Source organism: Triticum urartu, chromosome 1 (assembly GCF_003073215.2).
Source record: "Triticum urartu cultivar G1812 chromosome 1, Tu2.1, whole genome shotgun sequence".
NCBI classification, from domain to species: domain Eukaryota; kingdom Viridiplantae; phylum Streptophyta; class Magnoliopsida; order Poales; family Poaceae; genus Triticum; species Triticum urartu.
Window position 1 is genome coordinate 464,589,181 of NC_053022.1, and position 14,707 is coordinate 464,603,887.

General features: G+C 42.6%; 2 protein-coding genes and 1 long non-coding RNA gene across 3 annotated transcripts; all 3 read left to right on the top strand.

Annotated features, from left to right (window-relative positions):
• The first annotated feature begins 2,741 nt into the window (after positions 1-2,741).
• On the top strand, positions 2,742-3,830 carry LOC125535595. The gene is made up of 3 exons (XM_048698664.1): positions 2,742-2,893; positions 2,977-3,200; positions 3,292-3,830. Exons 1-3 carry the CDS (start codon positions 2,798-2,800, stop codon positions 3,599-3,601), a joined length of 630 nt encoding a protein of 209 aa, XP_048554621.1. The 5' UTR covers positions 2,742-2,797; the 3' UTR covers positions 3,602-3,830.
• A 402-nt stretch (positions 3,831-4,232) lies between these two features.
• On the top strand, positions 4,233-5,793 carry LOC125535606. The gene is made up of 2 exons (XR_007294739.1): positions 4,233-4,529; positions 5,231-5,793. It is a non-coding gene; the product is annotated as an uncharacterized LOC125535606 (long non-coding RNA).
• Positions 5,794-12,541: 6,748 nt separating this feature from the next.
• On the top strand, positions 12,542-13,532 carry LOC125532914. The gene is made up of 3 exons (XM_048696775.1): positions 12,542-12,637; positions 12,836-13,062; positions 13,208-13,532. Exons 1-3 carry the CDS (start codon positions 12,542-12,544, stop codon positions 13,530-13,532), a joined length of 648 nt encoding a protein of 215 aa, XP_048552732.1.
• Positions 13,533-14,707: the final 1,175 nt, after the last annotated feature.

Genomic DNA, 14,707 nt, shown 5'->3' on the forward strand with positions numbered 1-14,707 from the left:
TTTTAATTGTAATATTTAGCACTTTATGATATTCGTAAATTGCTTTCGTGCTCATATTCGACGAGAAACTGTTCAAAAGAACCAAGTGTTAGCAATTCAGCACACAGTTTCAGTCTAATTGCATTACATGCATTTCAGCACACAACTCATAACACAATATCATACTATAATCTCTAGAAAGAACTTGAATTCCATGGGTAGTTTTCTAGAATCTGACTCTGAAGAATCTGAAAAGGAGCTGGCCCTTAGTCGTATCATATTATGTGCTCAAGTCAAATGCACGAAAATGCCCAGCTGTTTACCAGAGCCCTCAACGGGCCAGATTTTCTCTGGAGCTGATCATACAATACTTGCACTTTTGCAAGACCTGCTTTTTCTTCCCTTTCATCCGTGTGTCATTCAAGTTCAAGAAAGGCAACATAGATTATATGAGAGTAGTACAGAAATTTGCCACATAGTGCCGAGAAAAGTTGACTAGCTAGACTAATATGTAGGGTGGCGAACGGTTGTGATGTGAGACATTCTGGCCTAAATTGTGCATATTTTTTGACTCACTTGAATTTGAGCATTTTTAATGGTTTTAAGTGGCATTTAAAAACATTTTGAAGTTTTGGAGGTGTTGTGCTACTTTAAATTTCCCACATGTAGGTTTTTTTGCTTATACAATAACAGGCAGAGCCCACTTGTTCTTGTCACATATTTTAATCCCCTCTTCATGCAAGCACAAGGTCAAAACTCTTGCCGGCGTCCACCTGGTGGCTGATGTAATTTACGAAGGGATGACCGGTGAAGGTTGGAAAAGGGAGGAGGGGTTGCACGAGGGACTTTTTACCCTTCATCCGGCATGACAGGAGCAACATGCGTGTCAAACTTGCACCACAGCACCGCTCGGCACCGGTGTAGGGACGACAGCGTGGGGCGCAGGATGCGGTAGGGAGAGGAATTGTCTGTGGAAAGGGGGAAAGGGGTTGTCTTTGAGAGAGGGGGAGAAGTGAGGAGGGGCTACAGAAGTGTCGTGTTGATGTATGCCATCTCTGATGGTGGCATCGGCTGCTCAGGGAGCAGGTGCGGGTATAGGTAGGAATTGGTTATTGATGAGGAGCTAAACAGTTTGGAACGGTTTGGCGATAGCAGGAGCCCCAAATCGATGGGGTTGTTGGGTGGCGGCAGCGAGAGGAACCAATTCAAGGTATACTCCTACGATGTCTAAGAAAGGTTTTCAAAAGCCTTTTATATCGCCCCTTATTCCAGAAATATTAAAGCCCGATTGTTATTTTGAAGGGCTATAAAAATTCAAAAATAAAATTGAAGGGCTGTTTAAGAACTCCTACGTCGCCCAAAAAAGGTTTTAAAAAAAGCCTTTTATATTTCCCCTCCAATCTCAGAAATGTTAAACTAAACTGTTATTTTTTGGTGTGAGAAACTTCTAATCTATTCATCTTTAATCATAGTAGTACAAAGAACTCCTGAGGTAATAAAATTACAATCAGATTCATGGACCACATAGCAAGGACTACAAGCACTGGAGCCAGCCGAAGGCGCACCGCGGTCATTGCTCCTCTCTCGCCGGAGCCGGGCAAACCTTGTTGTAGTAGACAGTCAAGAAGTCCTCGTACTAAGGCTCCATAGGACTAGCGCACCATAGCCACCATCGTTGTTAAAGAAAATCGTAGATCAGAAGGATCAAACATGTAAACACTCAAACAAAGACAAACAAAGACCGGATTCAAAAAGATCCATCGAAGACCAGCACCAACCGAACCCCGCGAGATCCGACGAAGACACACCTCCACACGCTCTTCGATGACGCTTGACGCACTATTGGGACGGGATAGAACATGGGGACATCGCCATTGCCACACAACCCCAGTCAAGATACTAAACCTAATAAGAACGGGAACAGGATCCCTCCCATCAGCGAAGGGCCGAGGTCCTTCGCACCTCCATGGCCCAAAGGCCATTGAAGATGGGGCGAACCGGCGGCTACGCCGACATGGGGAGGAGGAAAGCTAGTGGTCTGTTCTTTTGGAGGAGGAAAGAGTTTTGGCCCTCTGCAAGGAATGCCAATTGTTGTTTTGAAGGGCCGGTTTGAAAAGATTCAAGATAGAGGGTTTACATAATCTGTCAAGAGTGTGTGTTTTGCCTTCCTGTTTCTGTGAGTGTACAGTACACAGCATATCGGCTTCCAGAACACTCGTAATCAGCGGTCAGCATCAATCACAAAGTTGGCAGATGCACACGCCTTGTGTTGCTAGATACTTCCTCCATTCCAAAATATAATGCGCCCGCATTTTTCGAGGTTCAACTTTGACCATAAATTTAACCAACAAGATCAACTGCGGCAGGAGAAAAAATTATATAATTGAAAACTTCTTTTGAATACGAATTCATTGATATAATTTTTGCTCCCGCCGCAATCGGTCTTGGTAGTTAAATTTACGATCAAAATTAAAACACGGGAATAGAAAAAGCACTACATTATAAAATGGAGGGAGTATCTACGTAACCAGGCTTGTCATGAGATGTTGTTTTTCGGATACGACTATGTACGATCGTCAGCCTTAACCTCGCAGTTCTCGCCAGCAGGTTCGAGACGCTGTTTGCGGACAAAATGAAACAATACGCGTGAAGAGGCACCTTCGTGGAAAACTAATAGCCTGACCGTGACCGACCTGACCAGCGTCCTCTATATAAGCATCAGAACATTTGATCATGGCTTTCATACCCATCCATCACCTCACGCAGTCACTATCTCGGACGACGGACCAAAAAAGGAAGTCGTGAGGTTGTTAGAGAAATGAAGATTACCGTGATCGTCTTGTGTGTCGTGGTAGCGTTGTTTGGGGTCGCAAGTGCCGTCCTGGGGTTCATCGCCGAGGGCACCAAGCTCACGGTAAGTAGTAGAATGGTAGTGGCTCCGTCCATCTCAAGCAAACTGAACTGATCCGCGCGCTTGCGATCCTTCGTGGCGCGCAGCGGAATGACATTGAGGTGTACAGCAACGAGTGCGTGTACCCTGACAACCCGGCATACGCACTGGCGCTGCTGGCGGCCCTCCTGCTGCTGTTGGCCCAGATCACCGCCTCGACCGTCGGCGGTTGCTGCGGCAGCTGCAAGCCCCGGGGCGCCGGCTTCTCCGGGTCCAAGCCCGTTGCCAAGTCCAAGCGGGCCACTGGCACCGCCCTCTGCGTCCTCTCATGGTGAGCTTCCGTTCTCATAAGAGGCATGTCGAGGATTCGATCGAGCTGACGCCAATTCAACGGCGATGGATATGTTGCGAATTGTGTGCAGGATAATGGCGTTGATCGCGGAGCGGTTCTTCTTGGTAGGTGCGGCGATGAACATCCCCATGACGCGCGAAACTAGCCAGGGCCGGGGGTGTCACGCCGTCAATGACGGCGTCTTCATGATGGGGGCTATTCTGAGCATCGTCGCCACCGTGTTCGGGATCATATCTTATATCATGCTTTACGCGGCGGCGGCTGGTGCTAATACTACCATGGGGGCCGTGGCGGGGCCGTCGTCGGCAGGCGAGATCAGGCTTGACGGGATCGCGATCGGCCACCCTGTTGCCGCTCAACAACACGCGCAAGCTGTGTAGAGGGCGTACTCTTGCTTCTACCATCCAGACTGATGTTGAAGAATTGCAAGCCACGTTACATGGGGCGATGCCCAAGTGATACCAATTTTTCTTACCGTTATTTCAGTGTGATTTTTAAACTTCGGCCGACTGCATACAGTCAATGGAAGAAGACGGTCAGCATGATTTTTGATGTAATTTTAATATATTTTTCTAGTCGTTTTGTAGTTTGGTGTCATTCCATTGCATTGTTCACCATTATTCTTGATAATATTTTTCAATTATAAAATGACTTCAAGCGTCTTGTCTAAAAAACTGGAGGATTGGTGGTTTTTCCCTTTCTTTCCATGTTCCTCTTTTTAATATTGGCTTTTTCCTTCTTTTTTCCCCTGGTTTGCCTTTTTAGTTCTTTTATTAACCGTGGGAAGTACAGATTACGCAAGAGTACATGTTACATTATGCGGGAAGTACTTGTTTCATGGAAAACGTTTTACGCCGGGGCGCCGACTGAGTTTTCAGCGGATCGCTCAAGACACACGACCTGACTCATGGCCCCGCACCGCTCTCTTTCCCCACCGCACCACTACCTTTTCCCTACCTTATCCTCAGCCGCACCACACCACTACCTTTTCCCCACCTTATCCTCAACCGCACCAGCATCTATCTTCATCAAATCTCTCTCACCATAGAAGCCCTCTCAAGCTCGATTCCTCCTCTCTCTCTCTCTCTCTCTCTCTCTCTCCATTCCACCAGTAGCCATGAGAGCACTAGTTTGTTGTTGCTCCGCCGTAGCATCTCCTCCCCCCCTCCCCCCCCCCCCCCCCCCCCCCCCCCCCCCCCCCCCCCCCCCACCGCGTGCTTGGCTGGAACCAGCCAGCCTAGTGCCCGACAACGACCATTCTTGTAGATAAAGCTTCAACCTCCGGCTGGATTTTTGCTGGAACCACTGGTGAGGATGTTACAAGCAGGGGAGATTTTTGCAGCAACTATGTTCTTTTTTTGCTGGAACCGGTCCTAATTCTTGCTACCATCTTGTCTTGATTTTGCCGGAACAAGCCTAAAAATTGCTACCGTGGTTCGATTTTACTGGAACCGGTAATTTTTCCTGCTCCAACCTAATATTGGAGATTTTTGTTGGTAAAGCTTTGACCTCCGGCTGGATTTTTGCTGGAACCACTGGCTGGGGATGTTACAAGCAGAGGCCATTTTTGTTGAAACCATGTTCTTTTTTAATCACCGGTTCCAGCTTCTGCTCAGCTCAATTCATCTTTTTTGCTGGAACCAAGTCATTTTTTGCTGGATCTGGGTCTTTTTTTTGCTGGAACCGGCAAATGATTTTGCTGCGACGGCAACTTCTGAAGTTTTTTGTTGGTTGAGATTATTTGCTACCTTCCGAAGTTTTTTTGTTGGTTGAGATTATTTGCTACGATCAAGAGGCGGCGACGCATTTCTGCTGGAATCGCGTTAATTTTTACTGGAATCAGGGAACTTTTTTGCTTCAAGCAATTTACTGGGTTGCTAGTTCCTCAAGTCATTTTTTGCTGAAAACCTTTTGCTTTTTTGCTGGAACCAGTTTTGGTTTTGCTGCAACTACCCATCGGAGTTCTTTTTGGGCTGAAATGTGTTTTTTGTTGGAACGAGATGGTGCAGTTCGACAGCGGCGATGTCGTGCTATGATGGGTGGTGCCTACGGGAGTTGCTGGAAACGATGTTTGGATGAGCTACATTCGGCGAGGAGTACGGGAGATGAGGAGGATGTGCTACGCCGGCGAATTGGAGCTGCGGAGAGAGGCGTGGAGCGATGGAGATCCGACTAGCGGCGGAGATCCAGCGGGTTAGGTCGCTCGTCCATGGCGCTGGCGCCTGCCATGCGTGCTCGCATGATTTGCAGGGTAGAAACGGTATGATGGGGACGAAAGCGACCTGAATCTGACGGCTAAAAGGGATTTTATCGAACGTACCGGGTGTGACCGGCCCAAATTTGGGCCGGCGCGCCAGCGCCTAGCGTTGAGGAAGTACAGGGTCCATCACGTGAGAATCATATGGGGAGTGATAGTTTCGCATGAAGCACAAGTTGCATTACATGCGATCAGAGTAGTACCAGTGAGGGAGTACAAGTATGTTGTCTCGGAGAGTTATACCTGTGTTATTTGTGGAGCACAAGTTTGTTATATTTGTAAGTACAAGTTTTGTAAAAAAAATTCATCAAAACATATCAACATGCGATGGGATCTAATTCCGAACATCTCGACGCGAGGAATGCAAGGGTGCAAACAGTCTGTAATTTGAACATACGGTTTAACAGATATTTCATTCTAAAAATCAATCTCACAAAAAAAGTATTTAACAGTCCTCCCATTCACTTAGACCATTGAAAACCCACTTAAACTTCTTGGTGATGACAAATGACACAGATGCATAATGCAGCTTGTCACCACTAAATCAGTTTTACTCATTCTTAGCAAGAGATACCCCTTAACTAGTGATTGCTAGTTTTGTGCCATTTGGCAAAGCCCAAGGTCACTCCATCAGGCTGCATGTACCGTCACATGATAAGAAGCCCTACTTGCCAGGTTGTACGGTGGCGAACGGTGATGTGGGACAACAATCTACAACCTACATAGTACATATTCAATAAAAATTGTTCACGTTTTAAAAAACTTGGACAAGATTTGAAAATATGAACAAATTTTTTTAAAAAATCAAACATTTTATTGAAGAACAAATCATTTTTGAAAAAGACGAGCATTTTTGAACTTCCTCATTTTGTTCAAAGATGCAAATAGTTTTCTAATTTATGTACAAATTTAAATAAGCAAACAATTCTTTAAAATGTAAACATTTTTTTTAAAATGTGATATTTTTGAATTAATGGAAAATATGAAAGATGGGAACATTTTATGAAAAACACGGATAATTTTCGCAAACCCAAATAATTTTTGAAATTATGAAAAAGTTCAAAACCTGAACAATTTTTCTAATTCATGAACTAAAGTTGAACTAAAGCCACGGCACTTTTTTTGGATTATGAAAAAATGAACGGGAAAAAGAAAATCGGGAAATTTTGAATAGGAAAAATAATAACGGAAAAGAAGAAAAGAATGGTTCAGAGAACCTTCTAGAAGGTTCTGAAAACCGGCAAAACCGTACAGGAAAAGGTTTACAAAACTGAGAGCAGCGGATATGTCAAATGTGTCGGCCGAGCTCGATCGCTCACTGCGTTTGGACCACAATTTGTGGCAATGAGCACCAAATAGGGTTTTCTAGTTTTTTGAGCCAATAAAAGGGACGCGCTTCATGTGAGACTGCACAAGATCTCTCCCAAAGGAGCGCCCTCTCAATCACTAGTATTTGCCGGTCCAACTTTCCAGTTAATACCTTTTACACTTATGTTTCTTTGTTTATTCGGCTTTTCTTTCTTTTTTATATATTTTTCGACAAACTCTAAATAGATATATATTATAATACTTAATTTACTTATAACAATTGAAAACTCGTGAATTTGAAAAATGTTAAAGCAGTGCAAGTTGTTTGTTACCATAAGTTTTGACAAATGTTGATAGCTTTCAAAAAAATGTTTGTGAAATTTACAAAGTGTCCACGCATTTCAAAAACATAAAAAATATTCGTGTAATTCAAATACAATTTAAAAATATACATTTACAAAATGTTAACTCGTTTAAAAAATATTTTCATGATATTTAAAAAACATACAATTGTAAAAAATGTTCACTTAGTTTTAAAACATTTCAATGTGTGTTTGAAAAACAATTAATGCATATTAAATAAAATGTTCAACTAATGTGTTTGAAAAAATTTAAGCATGCATTTAAAATATGTTAAACTATTATAAAAAATATGGTACATATGAAAATTATACAATGTGTATGAAAAAAAGCAGACATCAAAACATGTCTGTAAATAAATGTTAATCATATATTTGGAAAATATTAAACGCATATCACATGTTTCATATGTTTACATAAAATGTACAAACATGTATAAAACCATTTTTTGTTGTGTATACAAAAAATATACAATGTATATGAAAAAGGGCAAACTTCAAAGAATACTTTATGAAAAATGTTAATCATGTATTTGAAAAAGTTTAAATGTATATCAAAAGTGTCTTTATGCAAAAAATGTACAAGGTGGTAGACATGAATTTAAATAGAAAAATTCAAAAAAAAATGAAACCCAAAGGAAAATGTAAAGAAAAAGACAAAAAAGGGAAAAAAGAAAAATCAAAGAAAATCGTAAAGAAAAACACAAAAAGGTAAGAAAGACATAAAAATATCAATGAAATGAAGAAAACCAATGAAAACCGTAACAAAAACACATTGAAAAACAAAGAAAAGAAATCAAAAAATAAAATGAAGAGAACCATAAAGAAAACACAGAAAAAGAAAGAAAGAAAAATAAAGGAAACCAATGAAAACCGTAAAGAAATCACACAGAAAAAGAAAGAAAAAAGTAAACATGGAAAACGGTAAAGAAAACCTTAAAGACGGCACAAAAGGGGGAAAGAAAAAATATAAACCCAATGAACAGCAAAAAAACACAGAAAAAGGAAAGAGTAAAAAGCCGGTGAAAATTGGTCATGTCCAACCAGTATACAACAACAAGAAGAAAAACCCAGAAACAACTACAACGAGTGAATGAGCAAGCCTCTTTTGGTTCGCTTGCCACGAAGAGAAGAAACGGGGCGACCCAGTAATGACATGTGGGAAAAATCATTCAGGTGAGACTAGTGTAGGGCTTGCACTAAGCGAGAAATAGCCCTAGTGCAATAAAAGTAGAATATGTTAGCCTGTATATGCAATTTGTGAAGGTAACCCATAAGTCTAGCATTTTTTGGGGCGAGAACCAAGTCTAGCTAGTTCATGAGCTACTAGTCGACTCCCACATATAGTAATCAAACATTGCATGTGATAACTCAAGTGACATGTGATCCTCAATTATTGCTACTACGATACATGCGAGGTATCCACCTTCTTGAATGGTTTTGGTCTCATCAAAAAAATTAGAGTTAACCACCATTTTATTGCATCTTGATAGTTTGTGCTAGATTCAGGCCAAATCTCGGTGCAATGGCTTCTTCCGTGAAAGCATCAACATATATTCCAATTCTCTTGCTCGCACCGCACGAACCGGTCCTAGTAGTGAATCTGGGTCAAATGTTGCATCAACGTTGTGCTTGACATATCCACAAATTGGCTTGGACTACCCACCACGCTTCAATTTGGCATATAGTGAATTGTCATCGGGAAATTTGACGCGAGAATTAGCACTGACATGAAAATTCGAGCTGATGTTTGCACGAATTTCCTGTGTGCCCATTTTCTTCTTTCCCACCATAGGCAACATGTTGTCATCGCTAGGGTTTCTCTGAATCTTGCATGGACAAACATCAGGTGGAAAGAGCAAAGAGCCGGCAAGATGGGAAACCAGGCTTTGAGAGGTGGCTGAGATCTCACCGCTTCCTTCCTCTCCAGCCGCTTGTGGTGAGCGAGGGGAACTCGGGTATTCCTTCACATAATAGAAGTCTCAATAGTATGAATTTGTGATCTTCGTTGATGACACTTAAGCAAAGGGCGCAATGTCATTGAGAATAAAACTACTCCGGTTCTTCCTTTGCACTATACGTGTAATGATTGTGGTTAAGAAGAAAATTATTTGTGGTTAAGAAGAAAAAAACTCAATCGAGCATATATATCAGCCGAGAACTTGATAGATGCAGGTCTTATCCTACTTGTTAATTAGTTTACCTACATCCGAAAACGGTTTGCACAAGTAGTTACTATCCCTATGTAATATTGTGCAGAAAAAAGAGGCTTTGTTGGCCTCAATGCTCAAGGCAAATCCCTTGAATATTCAATTTTATAGGGATTTTAATTGATGATAAATGAACAGTGTGACACCATTTAATACGGAGATTGATATCAATTTATCACATATGCCAGACGTATTTCGATGGAGGTTGAATAGCAATAGTGTCTTCCAAGGTTGTCAGAATCGCGATTATGAATCGGATCGGAGCTTCGATGGTAGGATCGCAAATCGTAGAATCTTCACTATCAAGATCGTAAAGTCGTAGATTCTAAGAACTAAAATCGTAGAATCATACGGGTTAGTTTGGATCGTAAAGTCGTAGAATCGTATAACAGAATCGCGATTCTGACAACCTTGTACTGTCTTCACTGTCTAGTCTTATGTGAACCTCATTAATTATGAGCCTAGTTTTCATAGACATAATATTTTAAAACCAAAGTCCTGGTTAAGACTAAAGTATTCATGTAGGTTTTGCAGAGGGGGTTCATTCTTACTAAATGACAACATGAAATTGACAATGTAGCAAAACAGTTACTTGTGTGTCAAGAGGAAACAATTCATCATCTTTTTCTGTCTTGTCAATTTGCAATCTTTTTCTGATGTAATTTGTTACTACCAACGAGCATACTGAATTTGTTTGGAAACCGGTTGGGTGGTATCCACCCAAAACTCAAGGGACACGTCCGAGTGAGAGTTTGTGCTCTTCTATGGGCAATTTGGAACTGTCGAAATGATTGCATTTTTAACAGATCATCTGTACAAGAAAAATTGCTGGTTATCTCTAAGGCTACGGCAACAATCTGTATGTGGCCATTAGTGCAGCATGTGGATGACCAAGAGCATATGTCCTTTGGGTACAACCATCTGGAGATGGTCGGAACGCAATTATTCGACTAGTTTGGTTGGCGTGTCAATAATAGATTATGGGTCTGAATCATGTAACCTCATCACTTATCAGTTGTGATCTTTTTTTCCCATCTTATCTAATAGTTATGTGCTTTGAATTGTGATTTAATAAAATGGTTGTGTGCATTACGATGAGCAGAGCTGGGGGTATCCCCTTTCAGAAGAAAAAAAAGTTATGCAATCAGCGACCGCCGCCTAGCTACACGCACCACAACTTGTCAGTTAGAGCATGTCCCTTTTGATTAAGCAATCTACCGGGGCTTCATGCCAGGAGGTATCCGCATGGTTACGTCTTTGCTTAACATTTGCAAAAAAGGGGACCGGCTGTAGCACATGGTAAGTTGACTGATTTTTCTTTTAGAGTCAGTCGATTCACTACAAATCGCATTAGTCGATTTGCTCGCATGTCTGCATACTTCCTACTCGATCGGTCGTACTAGCTGCTCACTTCTTTTTTGACTTCAACGCCCAACTGTAGCACATGGTGTGCAATGGACATTGAAATTCATGCATAGGGCTGGTACTTCTTTCATGTGTAGATCAGCAAGAGCTCCGTAATTTTTATGTGTACTTGAATCCCACACTACGTATGAATTTGACTTACTTCACATACTAGTTCACTTTGCACATGACAATTTGAACAGAGGAAAAATAAAGAATTGCAAACTTCTTGGTAAGCAAAAATGAATCATTGGAGTGAATTAACCCTAAATTAAACAAACACACATTTAAACCGAAATTAATATTATGCAACTATGGGTAAATAATATAAAATAAAAACTTCTACTTTCTCTGGACTTCTCATTCCCCTACACTAATATACTAAAAAATAATATAAAAAAATGAAGTTTTCTATAAAAGAATGAATTTGTGGCATAAGTACTACCCTTTAAGAAAATGAAAATATGTGCAAAAATAAAAAGATTACACACAATATACACAAATTGCGCTTTTTTAAATACGCAAGAATAAACATATGATAATGTAATTTTTGCAAATAATAAATTTCCTACAAAAGGAATTAATTAGTGGCATTTGTAATACCCTTGTAGAAGAAAATAACTAAGCTAAACTAAAAATTTTTGTAAGGAAGAATAAATTAGTGGCATAGGTATTATCCTTTAATAAGAAAAATAACACACACACACACAACTTTACACTGAAATCGCTTTTTTAATATGCAAAAATTAATAATATAATAAAGCAATTTTGGCATATATTATATAGTATTTGTGTGCATACATTTAGACTCACCCAACATGCCAAAAATACCCACAAAAGAAAACAAAAAAATCAAGTAATAAAGAAATATGAAAATAAAAGCAAAAGGAGATAAAAACAGAAAAAACAAATGAAGGAAAGGGATTAGCTGGGTCGCACCTGGTAATGGGCTTTGTTTATTAACACAATCCAAGCACCTCATAGAACAAACTAGGGAAACAAAATAAGAATCGCAAAGCAAGATCAACGGCACACAAAATCGACTGAAGAAAGTAGTGGCTGCACCCATCTTCCGTGCACCCATGGTGCACCCACGTAAGAAGACATAGCAAAAAATTCTGAAACTTTGTGGGAATGATAATCAACAAATGTTATGGGGGCGTGCATAGTTTTGTGGTCAAATAAAATTCGAGGAGTTCTCTATAAAAAAGTCTTTTTTATAGAGAGCTCCTCGAATGTTATTTGAACATCAAGTTTTGCAAACGCCCATAACATTTGTTGATAATCATTCGCACAAAGTTTCAGAATGTTTTAAAATGTTTTGATACATTTTCTTGCGTGGATGCACCGAGCCTGGGTGTAGAAAACTACTCTCGATCGACTGACCCGCAATAAAATTTCATGCCACTTACATACAGCTAAATGGCAATAAAAGGGTCTCCTTTGCTTAAACCAGCAGCTGGGTCATCATTAGGCATTCCAGGCTTGTCGTTAGATGATCCTTTCGGATACGACTATGCATGATCGTGAGCCTTAACCTCGCGGTCCTCGCCAGCCAGTGCGAGACAATGTTTGTTCGTTTGCTTATGGACAAAAGAGTACGCGTGATTGCACCTGTCGTGGAAAACTAATAGAGCATGCGACGTGCTCCGTATATAAAGCATCAGAACACGGCTTGTATCCATCCATCTCACACGGCGGCTTCCCGATCTTAGTAATCTGGGACCAAAAGAGGAAGCAGCCAACGAGAGCGAGACATCAACTGAAACATCAGCGAGAGAAATGAAGACGGGCGTGATCATCTTGTCCGTCGTGGTAGCGGTTTTTGGGGTGGCAAGCGCTGTGCTGGGGTTGATCGCCGAGGGCGCCAAGCTCACGGTAAGTACACTAGTAGTCTCGTAATCTAAGTACTCCCTCGGTTCGAAATTATTTGTCTTGAAAATAGATGTATCTAAAACTAAAATACGTCTAGATAGATCCATTTCTACGACAAGTAATTCTGAATGGAGGGAGTAGTACGTAGTAGTATGCATCTGAAGAAAACTAAAACGGACCGGCGACGCTTGTGGCGCGCAGCCGAATGACATCAAGATATCCAGAAACGAGTGCGTGTACCCTGACAACCCGGCATACGCACTGGGGCTAGTGGCGGCCCTCCTGCTGCTGGTGGCCCAGATCACCGCCTCCGCCGTCGGCGGCTGCTGCGGCTGCTGCAAGCCTCGGGGCGCCGGCTTCTCCGGGTCCAAGCGTTCCAGGTCCAAGAGGGTCATTGGCCTTGGCGCCCTTCTCTGCCTCGTCTCATGGTGAGCTTCCGTGCTCATAGTCCATACATGATGCATGTGTGGCACAGTGGAAGCCACTGGTAGGCATGTCGAGGGTTCGTTCGATCGATGGAGGTGACGACGATCAAATCAACGGGTGATGAATATGTTGTGTATGTGTGTGCAGGATAGCAGCGTTGATCGCGGAGTGGTTCTTCTTGCAAGGTGCGTTCGGGAATGCCCCCATGACCCGCAGAACTCCACAGGGCCAGGGATGTACCTACCTCAAGGACGGCGTCTTCAGGATGGGCGCCATTCTGAGCATCCTCGCCACCGTGCTCGGGATCATATCTTACATCGTGCTTTACGTGGCGATGGCGGCGGCGGCGGGTGCTGGTACTACCGCTACCCTGGGCGCCGTGGCGGGGCCGTCGTCGGCGGGCGAGACCAAGCACGACGGCATCGCGATCGGCCAGCCTGCTGTCGCTCAACAGCAGTCGCAAGCGGTGTAGAAGGCGTACTCTTGCTTCTACCGTCTCCTTTCCGATGTACTCTTGGTTTAGTGTTGTGTTGCTTCCGTCACAACTGTCATGTCTTCCGGTTGTGTCATTTCTGTTCCAGAGAGCTTTTGTTGTGCAAGTTTGGCGTGTTTGAGCTTTCAGATTGTGCAATGTGCGGTACCAACTCCACCATTTTAATTTATTTACTCGTGTTCGCCGTTCTTCGGTCATTTGATTCTTTTTTGGTACAGTCGATTTTTTATCATTTTTGCTAAATATCATGTGCCTGAAATTTGTCGTGACCCCAGTCACTTTAGGCCGAAGGCAAGGACGATGTGAGGAGCGCCGGCCACGGCGAGGCCAAGTCGTGTATGAGTGGGAGCCGGCAGGAGCTAGTCCGTAACGTAACCAGGGGTGGAGGGCGGGAGGGGTGGGGTGGGGTGGGGTGGCGGAGTTGTTCATCTGGGCGCGACTTAGAGGAATAGCAGGGGCGACGTCCAGCACGACGGCGGGGAGAGGGCGGGTCGGCGAGGTGGCACACGGTAGCGCCCGCCAGCCGCGGGTAATAGGATGGTTGGGTCTGATTGCGCAAGGGCTGCTGGATTGGATCATGCGTTGAGGAAGATAGTGGGAGGAGGAAGACGACCTTCGAACTGTTCGGGTAGGATTGAATGTGACTGATGCGAACTGTTTTTTAGGCATCTGAAGTATCGGCGCTCTCTTTTTTTTGGCGGGCAACTAAGTCGAATTCATGGATGTGGGTTTGTTCGTATCATGATTCGTGCGTGGGGAGGTTTGAACGTTCTTTTTTTAGTTTAATTTTCTAAGATTGATGGGCTGCTTTCATAGTTTCTTTTTAAACGCTTCAATTTGGATTGTTGGTTTTTAGGTTATGTGTCAGTAGCACTATACTAGTGTGGATTGGTGTCGTTTCTGCTTCGCTTCCTCAGTTCTTCTCCCCTCTTGTTTCTCAGGTGGGTCAAGTTCTAGGGTTTAGGTTTCTTTTCCCCCTATAACAAGTTTTTCAATGGTGGTTTTGTTCATGCTTTGATGCAATCCTCGTGGTATTTGTGTTGATTTCCCTGTGTTGTCGGTCTTGTATTTGGTTGTTGATTCAGCCCGCGCACAAAGGCAGATGTGTTTTCCCTATTGATTTTTCTAGAATCGATGTAACCTTAGATCCTTCT

What these genes read in the sequence shown, in the direction of transcription:
- LOC125535595 (XM_048698664.1), top strand. Translation starts at nt 2,798, where the DNA reads ATGAAGATTACCGTGATCGTCTTGTGTGTCGTGGTAGCGTTGTTTGGG. An exon ending in CCGAGGGCACCAAGCTCACG is followed by an intron (nt 2,894 to 2,976) that starts GTAAGTAGTAGA and finishes CGTGGCGCGCAG; the next exon opens with CGGAATGACATTGAGGTGTA. An exon ending in GCCCTCTGCGTCCTCTCATG is followed by an intron (nt 3,201 to 3,291) that starts GTGAGCTTCCGT and finishes AATTGTGTGCAG; the next exon opens with GATAATGGCGTTGATCGCGG.
- LOC125532914 (XM_048696775.1), top strand. Translation starts at nt 12,542, where the DNA reads ATGAAGACGGGCGTGATCATCTTGTCCGTCGTGGTAGCGGTTTTTGGG. An exon ending in CCGAGGGCGCCAAGCTCACG is followed by an intron (nt 12,638 to 12,835) that starts GTAAGTACACTA and finishes TGTGGCGCGCAG; the next exon opens with CCGAATGACATCAAGATATC. An exon ending in CTTCTCTGCCTCGTCTCATG is followed by an intron (nt 13,063 to 13,207) that starts GTGAGCTTCCGT and finishes ATGTGTGTGCAG; the next exon opens with GATAGCAGCGTTGATCGCGG.